The 14143-nt window shown below is 39.1% G+C and overlaps 1 protein-coding gene and 1 long non-coding RNA gene across 2 annotated transcripts in view; one reads left to right on the forward strand and one right to left on the reverse strand.

Moving 5' to 3' along the window:
- The window catches only part of LOC120744966, a 114872-nt gene extending 107048 nt beyond the window's left edge, over positions 1-7824 (reverse strand). The window contains exons 1-2 of the long non-coding RNA XR_005698510.1: positions 7718-7824; positions 5779-5883 (exon numbers count right to left, since the gene is read on the reverse strand). This is a non-coding gene — a long non-coding RNA (uncharacterized LOC120744966). The remainder of the gene's footprint in view (positions 1-5778; positions 5884-7717) is intronic.
- Positions 7825-8083: 259 nt separating this feature from the next.
- On the forward strand, positions 8084-13846 carry LOC120744958 (somatostatin receptor type 2-like). Its single transcript, XM_040049551.1, has 2 exons — positions 8084-8194; positions 9625-13846. Exon 2 carries the CDS (start codon positions 9668-9670, stop codon positions 10778-10780), a length of 1113 nt encoding a protein of 370 aa, XP_039905485.1. The 5' UTR covers positions 8084-8194; positions 9625-9667; the 3' UTR covers positions 10781-13846.
- Positions 13847-14143: the final 297 nt, after the last annotated feature.

A 14143-nucleotide genomic window follows, 5' to 3' on the forward strand; every position in this document is an offset into this window, starting at 1 on the left:
CTGATATATCCAGATAAATTAGAAATTTCTGGCAATTATTTCATGGTTTGGGATTTAAAGGGTTAAAGACTTTACTTTAGATGTCCAAAAAATGGGACAGCACAGTTACAGCAGAAATTTTCAACCCTTAATAGAAGCTTTGCACACAACATAATGCCCCAGGAATCAGGCAGAAAATGACACCTGAAATAAAAATCAAAGCTACATTTTAAATCAAGAGGCTCTGTTTATCTGCAATAAGCACTGATGCTACGATTATAATTTTAAAGTGGAAAAGTCAGACACTGAGCAGCACGCCACAGAAATGCAACAAAAGCAGCACTGACAGCTTATTCAGACAAAGCATACCTGAGAAATCTTATCCAACACCTGTCTCCCTCCATGAGCTATTTTATCTCTCATCTCTGGGCTCTGAAAAGTAGAGTGAAAACCAATTGGTTTCATAAGATTAGAAAGTACCACTCGACGACCAGGTGCTCCATCTCTCAGCTTTTACCCTGACACACAGCTGTGAAGCAGAAAAGTGTGTCGAAAAAAAAAAAAGGTTTATTAGAAGATTGCAAGATTGATTGAAAACTGTTAACTGGCTTTTTGTGGATGGAAGGCTCAAGAGATTCATTAAACGCCTCTGTGTTTAAAATAAAGCCCACAAAAGTGCAATGCTTGACTCTATAATGCTTCTAACAGTACAACAGTTCACTTTTTCAGAAAGAAAAAAAATGCAAAACTACCTGCTGAAGTTAAAAATTATATTTGATCATTTCAAAATATATTTCCTCTAGTTTTCATTTTATCGTTTAACTCACAGCAAGTTTCTTCTGCTTCCCAAACATGTAACCACACAACCAGGCAACGCTTGAAAGAGAATATGAGTCACAAAGTTACAGCTGTGAAGGGCATAAAATTCTGTCTGAAGTCTGGTTTGAAAAGTGGAAGAAAACAATTCCAAGGACCTTCGAGAGGAAAAGAAAATACTCAGAACATGAAAAGAAAATGTGTCTATAAGCAAGCTTTCAGTGCTCTATAAAGAATCCAGCCTTTATTTTGGAACGCTAACTTTATTAGGTGTTTGGGTCAACTGCCCATGGCAGCAAATTACTGCATTTAGCCATGTAGGCATGGTCAAAACAAACTGTAAGTTTAAACCAAGCATAAGAATTCAAAGAAAATTTAAATGACTCTGAATTTTTCAATCTTTGTTGGGCTAGTCTGAGTATTTCAGAAACTGATGATTTACTTCCCGCACAAGCATCTCTGGAGTTTACAGACAATCTTCTCTTGTTTAAAATGCATTGTTAATGCATGTCAGTGTCATGGCTCTGGTTCTGCTTTCCAGCATTCTGTGTTTTTTGAACTTTAAACATCTTCTTTTTAAAAGTAAGTTTACATTTCACACAGTCACAGTGAATAAAGAAGGTTAGAGAAACATTGTCTCAGTTTCTGCTTCGACATTCAGATGATAGGGTCAGATTTTAGCTGTAAACAACTTGAAAACATGGCTCCATGTTTACAGCCTCTTGTTGAATATATGCCATGAAGAATTAAAGCAGTTCTGAAAGTAAAAGGGGGCCTGGTCCCATATCAGCACGATGTACCACTGTACTTCTAAAGGTTGTGAGCTGGCTCCTTTCCCGTGTCTTTCTCTTTGTGTGTGTGTCAGTGAAATAGGGTCTACTCCTTATCTGAGGAGGGCAATGTGTGAAAAGGAAGAGAGACAGATGTAGAAAACATTACTTGAATTAATGACGGTGACAGTGAGTGCAATAAAACCTTCTGTATTTATCACTCTAGAGCCAAAGATGGAAGGACACTTACATCAAACATGTGAAAGTAAGGCCACATGAATGTGGTGACAGTGGTACAAAGTCCCCTGCTAGTACCATCACAGCTGCCATCCTCCAAATCAATCGACCGAAGGGAAACACTGTAGCAACAGCCCTCCTTCCAGATCATTGATATTGGGTATTGACAGTCTCACATGGTGTTGACTGAACAATGTGACTATGGAGAAGATTACCCTGCACAATAAACAATAGTCACAAACGTTAGCTTTAGCTCTTTTTTAGTTTTTAGTTTTTATCATACACAAATGACATCCTTAATTGTGTTTGGTATTTGTGTGCAAATGGATAAGATGGAAAAAGGTATGCTATCTGTAACTCATAAGAAAGCAATTAAAGAAAATTCTGGACTGAACCTGAGAGCACTAAAAATCCAGTGGAACAGTCTCCAGCAAAGATAATCAATCGCACTAAACAGCTCTGAAACAAGCAGTTCTTTAGCTCTGTTCCAACAACAGAAAAGAGAGCAGTGACTGGTTTGCATGCCAGATAACATCCTTTGACAAAGCTCTAAAAGCACATTTACAGCCACATCAGGAACTGATCATTTCAACTTAACCAGCTATTTCAATCACAAAAAGCATTCATAAATGAATTATACATGAGGAATTACAAAGTAATTAATTTGGATTTTACATTACGTTTTGTCAAATGTCATTGGTACAGCTATTATGGGAAATGGCTGGCACTTAAAACGTCTGTCAAGCGCAGTGATTTGCGCTGACTTTTAAATGATTCCTAATCATCCATCATTTTGTGGAGCGCATCAACCCACACTGTTTATTCCCAGCTTGATTACAACCTGTGCTTCCTGCTACAAAGATGAACAGTCCGGTGACATCATGCCAGCAAAATAAAAGATACCTCTGACAGCAAAATTCAGCTGAATAGCAATCAGAGGTTTGTCTCAGTTTTTATTAACAGTCACAGCATCTAATACCAAATCTTATCTGTGTTAAATACTCTTTAACAAATGAAGATGGGGACAGTGAGGTCCCACTGAAACTACTCTGGATACAGCTGAAAAAGTATACTCAATATGATTGAAGCCTTCCAATGTCAACTGTGAACCTTGGTGCTCAAATCCGACTACTGTGTTCTAAATGTCCCAACAGGTGTGTTTCAAGGTAACGTCTGTATTTCTTAGTGCTCAGTTTGTTGTAATAGACTATGTGGAACAACATGAAGCAGATCATTATCCTTCAGAATCACCTCAGTCACCGCAACTGTGTCTCACAGGAGTTAGAGTTTGTTGCAGCAGGCAGAGTCATTTTCTGTAAATAAATCGCAGTGTGTTAAGACTACTGATAGAGCCGTTGGCACAGACTGGGCAAGGGGTATGGCTGAGAGTGCCTTAGTCACAGAAAAGACTTATAATGCCTTAAACACAAAGTCTTTGGTTTGATAAATAAATAACTCATCTAATTTGTTTTGTTCCATGCACAGTTGTGTGTTGGAAAGTTGTTCATGAATGTCTGAGAAATTAATTTAGTCCTTTTTATTGAATGCTTTAAAATCAGTTAAAAATAATTTTAGCAGGTTATAAAGGTCTTTCAAAGATCTCTTTGGGCATTGGCGTCTGTTTTATTCATTGCCAGTCTAAACCTTGTATCTGACTATTTTTAGGGGAATGTTGTTTTTTTTAAGCAACTTAACACTTAAAGATCCAAAACATGTAAACACAGAAACTTTATCAAAAAAAACCTCACAAAATGTATTTCATTTTTTCAAGAAGCCTAAAATCAATGGAATTATGAACATATCATAAAAAATATCTTGAGATTTTGGTCCAAAATGCAATATTATCTGGAAAAAATCTGGACAATGATTTACACTGCCAATGCAGCAGAAGCATATCTGGATAGAAAAACACACAGTAGAACACCATCATTCGTGGACTGGCCTCCCCAGAGTCCAACAAAAGGTAGCCGACATTCAATGTCTCCCAAGAAGGCAGGAGAACTATTCCTGAAAATGACAAGAAAACTGGTCTTAGAGAGTTTAGGCTGTGGTGAAGAATAAAGGTGGCTTCATTAAATTCATTCATTAGACTGTTTTTGGCTTATATACTGTATTTCCATGTATGTTTGCAGGTGTTGCAATAAATTTCTGCCCATATTTCCCATTTTTCTAGCAAAATATAGGAATGAGAGGTGGCGCCAGACTTTTACACAGTCCAGTAGTAACCTTTTTTTTTCTTTTACAATTTGCAGCACTATAAGTGACAAAACACTAAAGACAGAGAAAGGACAAAATATGTCAACAGTCTCTGAATGAAGCCTAATTTCCTCCACGTTTGCTAACTTATTATATAAACAGGTTCCAAAAACACCTGTTTAATTTTTGTCACTGGTGGTACAGTCATTACATAATTGCCAAAAGCATCAGTAGTATTCATTAAATATTTTACAGCTGCCTCGGGCTTCTAATTGCTTGTCAATTCACCATGGTACGATGTATAATCAATGTTTTCAGTTCAGGGCCTGGACCAGAGAGGTACTTCATCGTGCCTCAGTAATTAGAAAGCAAATAAAGACCTGAACTACCCAGCAAAGCCAAGTCAGGATTTCATTCTGCACATCGTTCAGTGCTATTATGTACTTCCATGCATTTTTTGCAGAGGGAATACCCGTAATAAGTGTTAGTGCCTAAAGGCCTCATGAAAAAATCTTTTTTTTCCTTCAGTTGCCAGAACATCCCAAGACACTTGTCTAATGCCAAGGTTTCAATGACAACACAGCTTTACCTACAATATCAATGTTAAAATCATACAGAAAAGTTAATAGATCACTTTAATTTAACTATATTGCATTGTACACAAAACCAAGTTGATGGGTCATTGATTCTTTGTCACGGCAAGGTACCTACTAATAAATTACAGTTTAAAATCCCCCATGACCTTTTCCTTGTCTTTCTTCTGGACAGTCAACATGTGCTTGTTTCCTGGCTTTCACAAAAAGAAGAAAAAAGAAAGCCTAATATCCAATCAATAACTGCTTAATGGCCTCATGCGAATTTTAAATGCAGGATTAGCAGACAGGCATTGACGATGAAGTGCACCCAGTACTAGATTTTCCCTGAACTGCTATTTATGTAAAAACAAAGTATGCTTTTAAGCCATTAACGGCCACCCAAAATCTGAAAATAATGTTACAAACATTGCACTTCCCTAAGTTCTTTTCTTAAACGAAAAAGAAAAACAAGGCAGACACAGTAGATTAAGTCCAATTTTAAACCCGATGTGGTCTGACATCTTCCAGATTGGTTGTTGTTTCATGTGTCGTGAGTAATACAAGTAGTGTTAGGACAGAAAGTGCAGGTCTGTCAGCTTACTAGTCATGGCTTTTGTGGCAAAAAACCCACATTCATCCATTTGCAAAGAAAGTGGCACCTTAGTATTATGCTATCATATTGAATAATGCCCCCAAATTTTCATGCCAGCCTGTTACTTACAGGGTATCATTTGCTCTTCTTTTGACCCCATGCAGATTACAGCAAGTACCGTACCATTTACCAGAGGTTGCAGTACCATTGATACAAGGTACAAGTGCTTAAAAACACAACTAACAAACAAAATGCTTAAAAATAAAAGTGATAAAAGTGTGTCTCTCTTTTACGGAGCCCCGCAAGGGACATGGGAGAAAAAAAAAATTACGATGAACTTTTGCGAGATCTCGCAAAACTAACTCGGGATCTCGCAAAACTTTTGCGAGATCTTGCAAAAGTCCGTCTTAATTTTTTTTTTTCTCCCATGTCCCTTGCGGGGCTCCGTACTCTTTCTCTGTCACTATCAGCAAGATGGAAAAAAATCATTATATATGTCTCTTTAACCACTTTATACAAACTAAACATTGAATTTTTATAGACTATATAATTGCAATTAGAATATGATTTTCTGAAACATTAATACTGTGTTCTAACTGTGCAGAAGACTCACTCATAATGCGATGGATGATTTGATTGGCTTGTGAACTGTCACCCGCAGATTGACGAGTAGATGTTTGGGACGCTGGATTTGTCCCTCTCCCATCATGCAGAGCTGCTGAAGAACATCAAAAACAGCACTTCAAAACCAACGCTTGGGTATCACAGATGTGAAGTGAAGCACTCTGCAATAGTGATGTGTCGGTCGCGAACGAAATGGCTCTTAGAGCCGGGTCTTTGACGTGAACAACGTGAGCCGGCTCCTTATCGCGAGCTGTGGGTTTTGTTCTTTTTTTTTTTCTCTCACCCTCTCTCTCGCACTTTTTTGCCGCTTCACTTCGCATGCGGGATGAGGGGGGGATGTAGTTACACTCAGTAGCACAGGATGCGGGAGGGAGAGAGAGAAAGAGCCAGGGACAACAACGTCACATTAGAAAGGTATAGTAATCATCCACAACTATTTTCAGTTGCAGATGATAAAGGATTCAGAAAGTTTATTCATGCGGGCCCATATGACAGAGAATATGCATGTTCTTTTTGTTTTCATATTTTAATTTATATTTAATTCTGTTGTGGTTTGCAGTGTTTTGTGTTGTTTCACTTTAAATTTGTAAAAGGAAAAAGCTGAAAATTTAAATAGTTAAAAGTTGAAATGTGAATAGTTGATTTTTGTATTTTTTTTGTATTTGTATTAATTTATGGATTTATTTATTACATTTTATGTGGAGTTAATAAATAAAAGTATATTTACGGTGGCCCCTACAGACAAAGCACGTAAAAACTCCAAAACACGTACAAAACACAACAGAAGTGCTCCAGAATGCTAGGTGCAGTGTTGAGCTTTTGTTACCTAGTGGCTACACAAGCCAGCAAGTACCAACGACCGGATTTAGTGTGTGGTAGTAACAGGTAAATGAACTTTTTTTTAAAATTATTTGAATATATATGAATGCTTGTGCATAAATACACAAACAATACACATATGCTTTCATGCTTTCAATTGTGTAATTTAAGTGATCTAGGTAGCTCTGTTTTGGAAGTTCAGTTCAAGCTAGAAATGTGTTTTGGAGTTTGTACGTGTTTTGTCTCTAGGGGCCACCACATATATTTATATATAAACATATATAAATAAAAACACTTTTTTAAATCCCTTTTGTGCATAATTTTATATTATTGTTAATAATAAATTAATTAAAGCAACAAAACAACCTGAAGAGCCGGTTTGGAGCCGAAAGAGCCGGCTCTTTTTAGTGAGCCGAGCCGAAAGAGCCGGTTCTCTAAAAAGAGCCGGAAATCCCATCACTACTCTGCAACCACCTCAGCTACATCCTGCATCGTTGAGACTGCTAGATATGTATTGTGTTTACCACATTCGGGAAACAAGATGAAATTAGCTTTGCATGAGTGCTAGAGGTTTCTGCAGCACCTGATTGTTTTTACAGCTCTGTGCTCACTACTGCCCCCTGAAGGGCAAAAGCTGAACTAAAGGTAAAGTATGGGCATGAACTTGCACTACACTTTTTTTTTTTTTTTGGCTGAAAGTAATATTTTCCTTTGTGGATGACATCCAAGTCTCACTCCAGTCACTCCATTTTCTTTTCTTTTTGACAGTTTGACTTTCACTGTGCAATGCCTATGCCACATTGCTCAGACTGTAAAGTTTAGGTTCATTCGGCTAGCTCTAATTTCCCAAGGGCTGCCACAGCGGATGGATCCAGATTTATCCAGACCGTCTCCTAGCCAATCCTAGTCTGACTTTAAGGAAATGCGTTCTGACATATTTTACCCAGAAATTACATAAAATTGAAATAAAAAAAAAATGTAAATCGGGTAAATAAACTTTAGTAAATAAGTGAATAACTTTTTTTCATGAAAAAGAACTCGTGCCTCGATCCTGTAACCAAAATGTTAAAGTCAAATGATAACTGGATGATAAGCTGGTATGAACTGACCTCATTTAAGTCTTGGTGTCAACTTTATTGTCACATCCCAGAACTATCCTATCCACAGTGGCGCAGGGCGTTCGCCACCAGAGTCGTTAAATTATAGCATGCTTCATGCAGATCAGCTCCATCTTATGTGGGATTGGCTATCTGCATCATTGTAGACGGTCCCTCTTCGTTCAGAGGTGAGTCTCTTCAGCACCTCCCCGGCACTGCTTAAACATCCCCGCGTCCTCCTGCCGGAGACAGTTACTGCGCGCGCCACACCACGAGGGCATCCGTCTCCTTTTCTCTTGCCGCCTAACACACAATACAGTACGGATTTAATGCAAAACGAAATTTTGCATCACGCAGTGGTTTTCCATCTCGACCATGAGACAAACTTGGGGAATATTTGAAGATGAACCTGCCGTGGACACTGAAAACACTTGAACCCACACAGAAGCGGTGTGTTCTGTGAATGCTGAAAAAAAAGCCCAGTTACAGGTAAGATAATAACTTCCAAGAGCAACTGATAGTGATGTGTTAAAAAATGTACGAAAATAAAGGAGAAGTCAGATTTACGGATTAATGAATTAAAAACGGGAAATTGAATGTGCTTGAGCCAAAGAAATGTCTCGCCCGTTTTCCGTGGGCTGTGGTAATTTTGTTAACTGTTTACACAGGCGCAATTTCACAACACACATAACCAAACAATATCCTATCCTGTTTGTATACAGAGTTTCCTAATATTGTTAATGAATGACTTAACCTCACTCTTTCAGTTTGTCTTTTCTGAACCAGATTTGTGTCATTGTCTTGTCTTCTGCTAAAAAAAAAAAAAAAACAGGTTCCTGAAGGCTTTTAGCTACAAAATACTCTTTTTACCATCTTTGCTGGAAGCAAACTGCATTCCTGACTCCTTTCTTCCTGTGCTGGCTCTTGGCTGTATATTTTTATAGGGAGAGAGAGAGAATACCTGTTGCTCAGTTTGCACAGTACCTCAAACACAGCATTTTTTCCACAATATACCAGACACCTGCAGTGTTTAGGTGTGTGATTCATTTTTCATCTACACAAGTGCTTTAGGCACCATGTTAATCGTGTCTGTGCTCTGCCTCTATAGAACTAATCACTAATCTTATTTATTCTTTGCGATGGGAATGTGCTTTTTCCAGTTTCCAAGTGATAGGTAACACAACAGTGTAAGCACCCGAACAACAGTAACATGTGGTCGGCTGTTTACCAAAATACAAGACTGCAGGCAGAGTCCAACCTTTCCTGCTGCTATGGAAAAAATGATGCACTGGCATAATAAAACCTCCTATCTTTTTGGCTTCAAACTAAGTTGTCAGACCACGTTTGCCTCTTGTGTACTGGCAGTGAAAAGCACTTCAGTCTCACTGCAACAAGGCTATTGGCAGTGCCGTGATTCCCCCCATTCAATTACTTAAGCTGAGATCAATTTACATCCATGCCTTCCCCCTAATAAATTGGGGGGTGGGGGGGAAATGTGTCAACAAAGAATCCAAGGTGGCTTGTCACAGCTGATCGTTTTGCAGCGTGTGAAATGAAAGAATTTCCCCCGGGAGAGCTTATGGCTTTAGGGGGTGTGGAGTGATTTCCCTCGGTAGCAGTAAGCCTGACCGAATAAAAGAAAGAAGGTCTAACCTCAGGTAGAAAGCACCATCTAAGCTTCTGTATGAGAAGATATTCCTCCTAAGACATGCTGTTATTCAGGTCTGTTCTCAACAGAGATACAGATAATCATGGTGTAGACTATTAGATTCCCTATATAAACTGCTGGCCATACGTGTGGAAAAAATACAAATTTTCTTATTGCTACATCGTATGCTCGCATGTGGACAGTTTTCTGCCATATAATAGCCACTGATATCATCTGTCCGCAACATAGCTTCTCTTGTGCTTGTGTCCAGGTGGGATGTCATAATCAGTGCGACACAGAGAGACTGAGGTGTCATGGACTCGTGGATCTTCCCGTCATCCCCTCCGAACCTGTCGGAGCACCTCATGTACGACAGCTTCATGCAGGACAATGAGTCCATCCCCCACGGGAACTACACAGACCACAGCTTCAACAGAACCAGCACGGTGGTCATCACCTGCATGTACTTTCTGGTTTGTGCTATGGGGCTGTGTGGAAACGCTCTCGTCATCTATGTCATTCTGCGCTACGCCAAGATGAAGACAGTTACTAACATCTACATCCTCAACTTGGCGGTGGCTGACGTGCTCTTCATGCTTGGCCTGCCGTTCATTGCCATCCAGTTGGCCCTGGTCCACTGGCCTTTTGGGCCCGTGCTATGCAGGGTCGTGATGACCGTCGACTCCCTCAACCAGTTCACTTCTATCTTCTGCCTGATGGTCATGAGCATTGACCGCTACTTGGCCGTGGTGCATCCCATTAAATCCACAAAGTGGAGGAAGCCACGCATGGCCAAGACTATCAATCTGGCAGTGTGGGGGGTGTCGCTGATGGTTAACCTGCCAATTGTTATTTACAGTGGTGTAATTACAAAGCACGATGGCTGCTTCTGCACCATCGTATGGCCTGAACCTCAAGAGGCTTACTACACAGCATTCATGTTCTACACATTCATTCTAGGCTTCTTCCTGCCCCTCATGGTCATCTGCCTTTGCTACCTGTGCATCATCATCAAGGTGAAGTCCTCGGGCATCCGTGTGGGCTCCTCCAAGAGGAAGCGCTCAGAGAGGAAAGTCACCCGGATGGTGTCCATCGTGGTGGCAGTGTTTGTTTTCTGCTGGCTGCCTTTCTACGTTTTCAACGTCACATCAGTGACGGGCACCATCAGCACCACCCCGATTCTGAGAAGTACCTTTGCATTCGTGGTGGTTCTAGGATATGCCAACAGCTGTGCTAACCCCATCCTTTATGCCTTCTTATCAGAGAACTTCAAGAAGAGTTTCCAAAATGTCCTGTGTCTTAAAAATGTGGGAGGGCTGGACGAGGTTGATCGAAGTGATAGCCGACAGGACAAATCTCGCATGATGAATGACCCGACAGAGACCCAGAGTACTCTCCTCAATGGGGACCTGCAGACAAGCATCTGAGGGGCGGCTGATTGGACTCATGTACACACTCTCAGAAACAGTCATCAGTTACCAATCTCTCTAAGGTTTCATCAGGAAGAACATTATTAAATATTAAACTTATTAAAAACCAACACAGAGGAAAAATCAAAGGCATGCCAAGCTGCAGTGTCCCTCTTGATGTATTATCAGGTTCTAAGCAAATCTATTATAACATAATAACACAAATTCATAAATGTTGTCTTTAGGCTGTGGATGAAATGCAAATTTAATCTCCTCAGTCCCGAGTGTATTAACTCTGAAGTAACTAAACAGACGCCAACACCCAATTGCAAATGTGCCCAATTAACCAGTGTAGTAGAGACCCAGCACTATGTACAGAGTTTATAGCAGAGAGGCTGTGCCAAGTTTACACATTTTTGTATTGGCTGAAAATAACAAGAGAACATTGTGCTCAAGATATTGTGTAACTGCAGATTATTTGTTTCTTTTCGGGAAGTGTTTTGACAGTAAACAAAATAGAAACTGTATTTAAAGAAAGTCAGAAAATGTATATAAATATATGAATCTCTCAATCCTGTCTTGTACAAAACAGCTGTAGAACATAACGAATGTCACTGCTGTTGTGTGTCGTTATGTTCTGTAAATAGCTACTTTTTTCTTATTTTTGTGAGTGATTTTCCTTGTAAGACAAATGTATCTCATGTAAATATGAATGTTCAGTAGGCCACCAAATATTTAGTCCTGTGTCACTTTTTCCCTGCATTACAGTATGTACATATATAATTTAAGTCCCATTAAAGGGTACTGGCTTGACAGTTTATCAAGCAAGCCTCTAACCAAAGTGCTGCTAAGATGTATAGACATTTCGTAGGGTTGTAGTACCATGGTGGCATTAAATAGAGCAATGTTACCTTCCTGTTTTACTGGATTTTTCACAACACTGCTTATTATTTAACGACATCTACCATATAATAATCTTGCTGTCATTGTTTGCAAAGTAATAATTACCAACTAGCTTAAACTTTGGGGAGCTGTTTCTAAATGATTAAGAATGAATCCAGAGTCTTTTTATTATGTTTTTTTCCAAACCTGAAACCTGTTACGATAATTTCTTATTTATAGTTATTTTACTGCATGTTTTTCTGTCCACCGGTTTCCCAGGAGCTGCAGTGCGCATCAAAGGGTACAGATGACTTGATCTATATCTTAAATCAGTTCCTGTATCTGGAGGCTGAGCTTCCACATCACATATTATTAGTTAACACTTTGTATCCTTTGACTCTGACCCATCGTCCTCCGTGGCGTCTTGGGGCTACATTTTGAGTGTGGTTTCTAACACTTTGTGTCTGCGTGTTGTGAATTTGTGAAGGGCTAGAACACTTATCCTAAAGAGGCTGTGGTGTTCCTTTTTAAATCGTCACTGTGCTGCTCCAGGAGTCCACAGTTCCTTCTGGCAGCCCGTGACCTCTCTGTTCCTATAGTCGGATTACTATCTTTGTGTTTATGAAACATTTATATTAGATGTGGAGGTTTCTTCAAAAGCATCAAAGCTACTGATAGATTTTAATTAATTCATGAAGAATCGTGACTGTCCATGTGTTGATGTGAACATGTCAGCTAGCACTCTCTAGCAAACAAGAGGTAAAATACGTGTTACTACTGCCTTAAGCATGCCGAGTTCAATATGTACTTCTTTGTGTGAGTGTTTACATGATATGCAGAAGTGCACACACACACACACTTAGTCACACCCCATCCATAACTAACCAAATTCCATATCCAGCCTGGCACTCTCTCTGCAGTATTGCTGCATATGTTAACAGGATTGTAACTTCTTATTAGCATTGAAAGACATGGAGCACCTCTAGTGTCCTATATTTCTATAGCAACAGTGACCAGTTGGTGTTGGTTGCATAGAAACATTTATAGCAGGACAATAATAGAGAGATGACTCCAGGAATACATTATGACTAGATGTTGCTCAGAAGACTGAAGAAGAAGAAAAAAAACTCACCATCTCTGAGCTATGAAACCAAACACATCAGATACATGTGAAAGCTTATAGTCTGTATTAGTATGTGTGAGCAAAATAAACACCTTGCATTAAGTATCATGGTAGCAGATATCAAGGGAGAGCTGTGTTACTGCTGTTTATTAATGCTGATTTCTTAAAATCCATTTTTTTCCTTTAAAATATCTGAATTGATTACATTGCCTGTTCTATTGGTGTTTTATTTCACTTTTCTTTGTTTTGTGAATGTTACCATTCCTGTATTTTGGGATATATATGTTCCCCCAGCTCCTGTTTAGTTAAATTAAAGTGAAATAGTTATCTAATGAGATGAGATTGTGTATAGTTGTGTTGAAACTAAATAAAGAATATGTTCAAAAATCATTTGGTGCAGTCTTTTAAAACTGACCTTTGTCACAGCATGAATGAGCAGGTAAACACAGAGGTTGTTTATGAAGAGTTTGGGACTTAGATGTCAAAGGTATCCAGAGGTGTGGCTAAAGGGGAAATTTGATTGGACCCTCTCCCTCCCTGGAGAGGGAGAGGGTCCATTGCACTGACATGCACTGACATGTGGTCATGTCAGTGCAATCATGGGTGGAAATTAAAGGGGTATAGCACCGCTTATTGCAGTCATCAAGCTATCACTTTAAATTATAACTATTTCATGTTAAATATTATTAAACCCAATGAAAGCTATTAGTTTAAATGTAGACTGGAAGATAATTTATTTTGAAAGTTGAACTCCCCCTCATGAACCTCACATTGGCTCAGTCCACTATAGTACACTGCACAAAGCATGTGTGAGTGGTCTCAATACCCACTAAAATTAAGCACGTTTGGTGTTGTAATAACCGGACTTTATTTTTATTAATACGCTACCTCGCTGACTTGTGTTTCAATATTGTTACAAGGTGGCTACGGCTTATTTCCTAATTTGTGTTTACGGAGACGAGGGATTTGTGCACTCATTTAATTCTCAACCAATTTTCTAAGGATACAAAATGTTAAATTAAAATCCAATTTACTTTAAACTGTTTTAATTAGTCGGAAGTTATAGTCGCTTAACACAAATTAACTGTCTTAGCAAATCATAAATACGAGACAAGTTTCACTTATGTCATAAATAATGAAGTAATGTAAAGTAGTGAAGGGATACAACCTCATCTTATGTGCTGTTTTAGTGCAGGATGTGGTTAAATGCCCATGACCAGGCTTGTTCTTTTTTTGTGTTGCGGTTTTAAATATGACCACAAGGTGGAGCCATAATCACATGCCTACATCTGATCAGTTAGGCATGTGATTATCAGCTATCAGCTGTGTTTCAGCGTTCAGTCTAAGTTTTGACAAAGTGAGACTCCACTTTTGTT

This window comes from Simochromis diagramma, unplaced genomic scaffold (genome assembly GCF_900408965.1).
Source record: "Simochromis diagramma unplaced genomic scaffold, fSimDia1.1 OVJJ01000321.1, whole genome shotgun sequence".
NCBI classification, from domain to species: domain Eukaryota; kingdom Metazoa; phylum Chordata; class Actinopteri; order Cichliformes; family Cichlidae; genus Simochromis; species Simochromis diagramma.

Bases quoted from the DNA above. Each gene is read 5' to 3' on its own strand.
- LOC120744958 (XM_040049551.1), top strand. From the start codon at position 9,668: ATGGACTCGTGGATCTTCCCGTCATCCCCTCCGAACCTGTCGGAGCAC.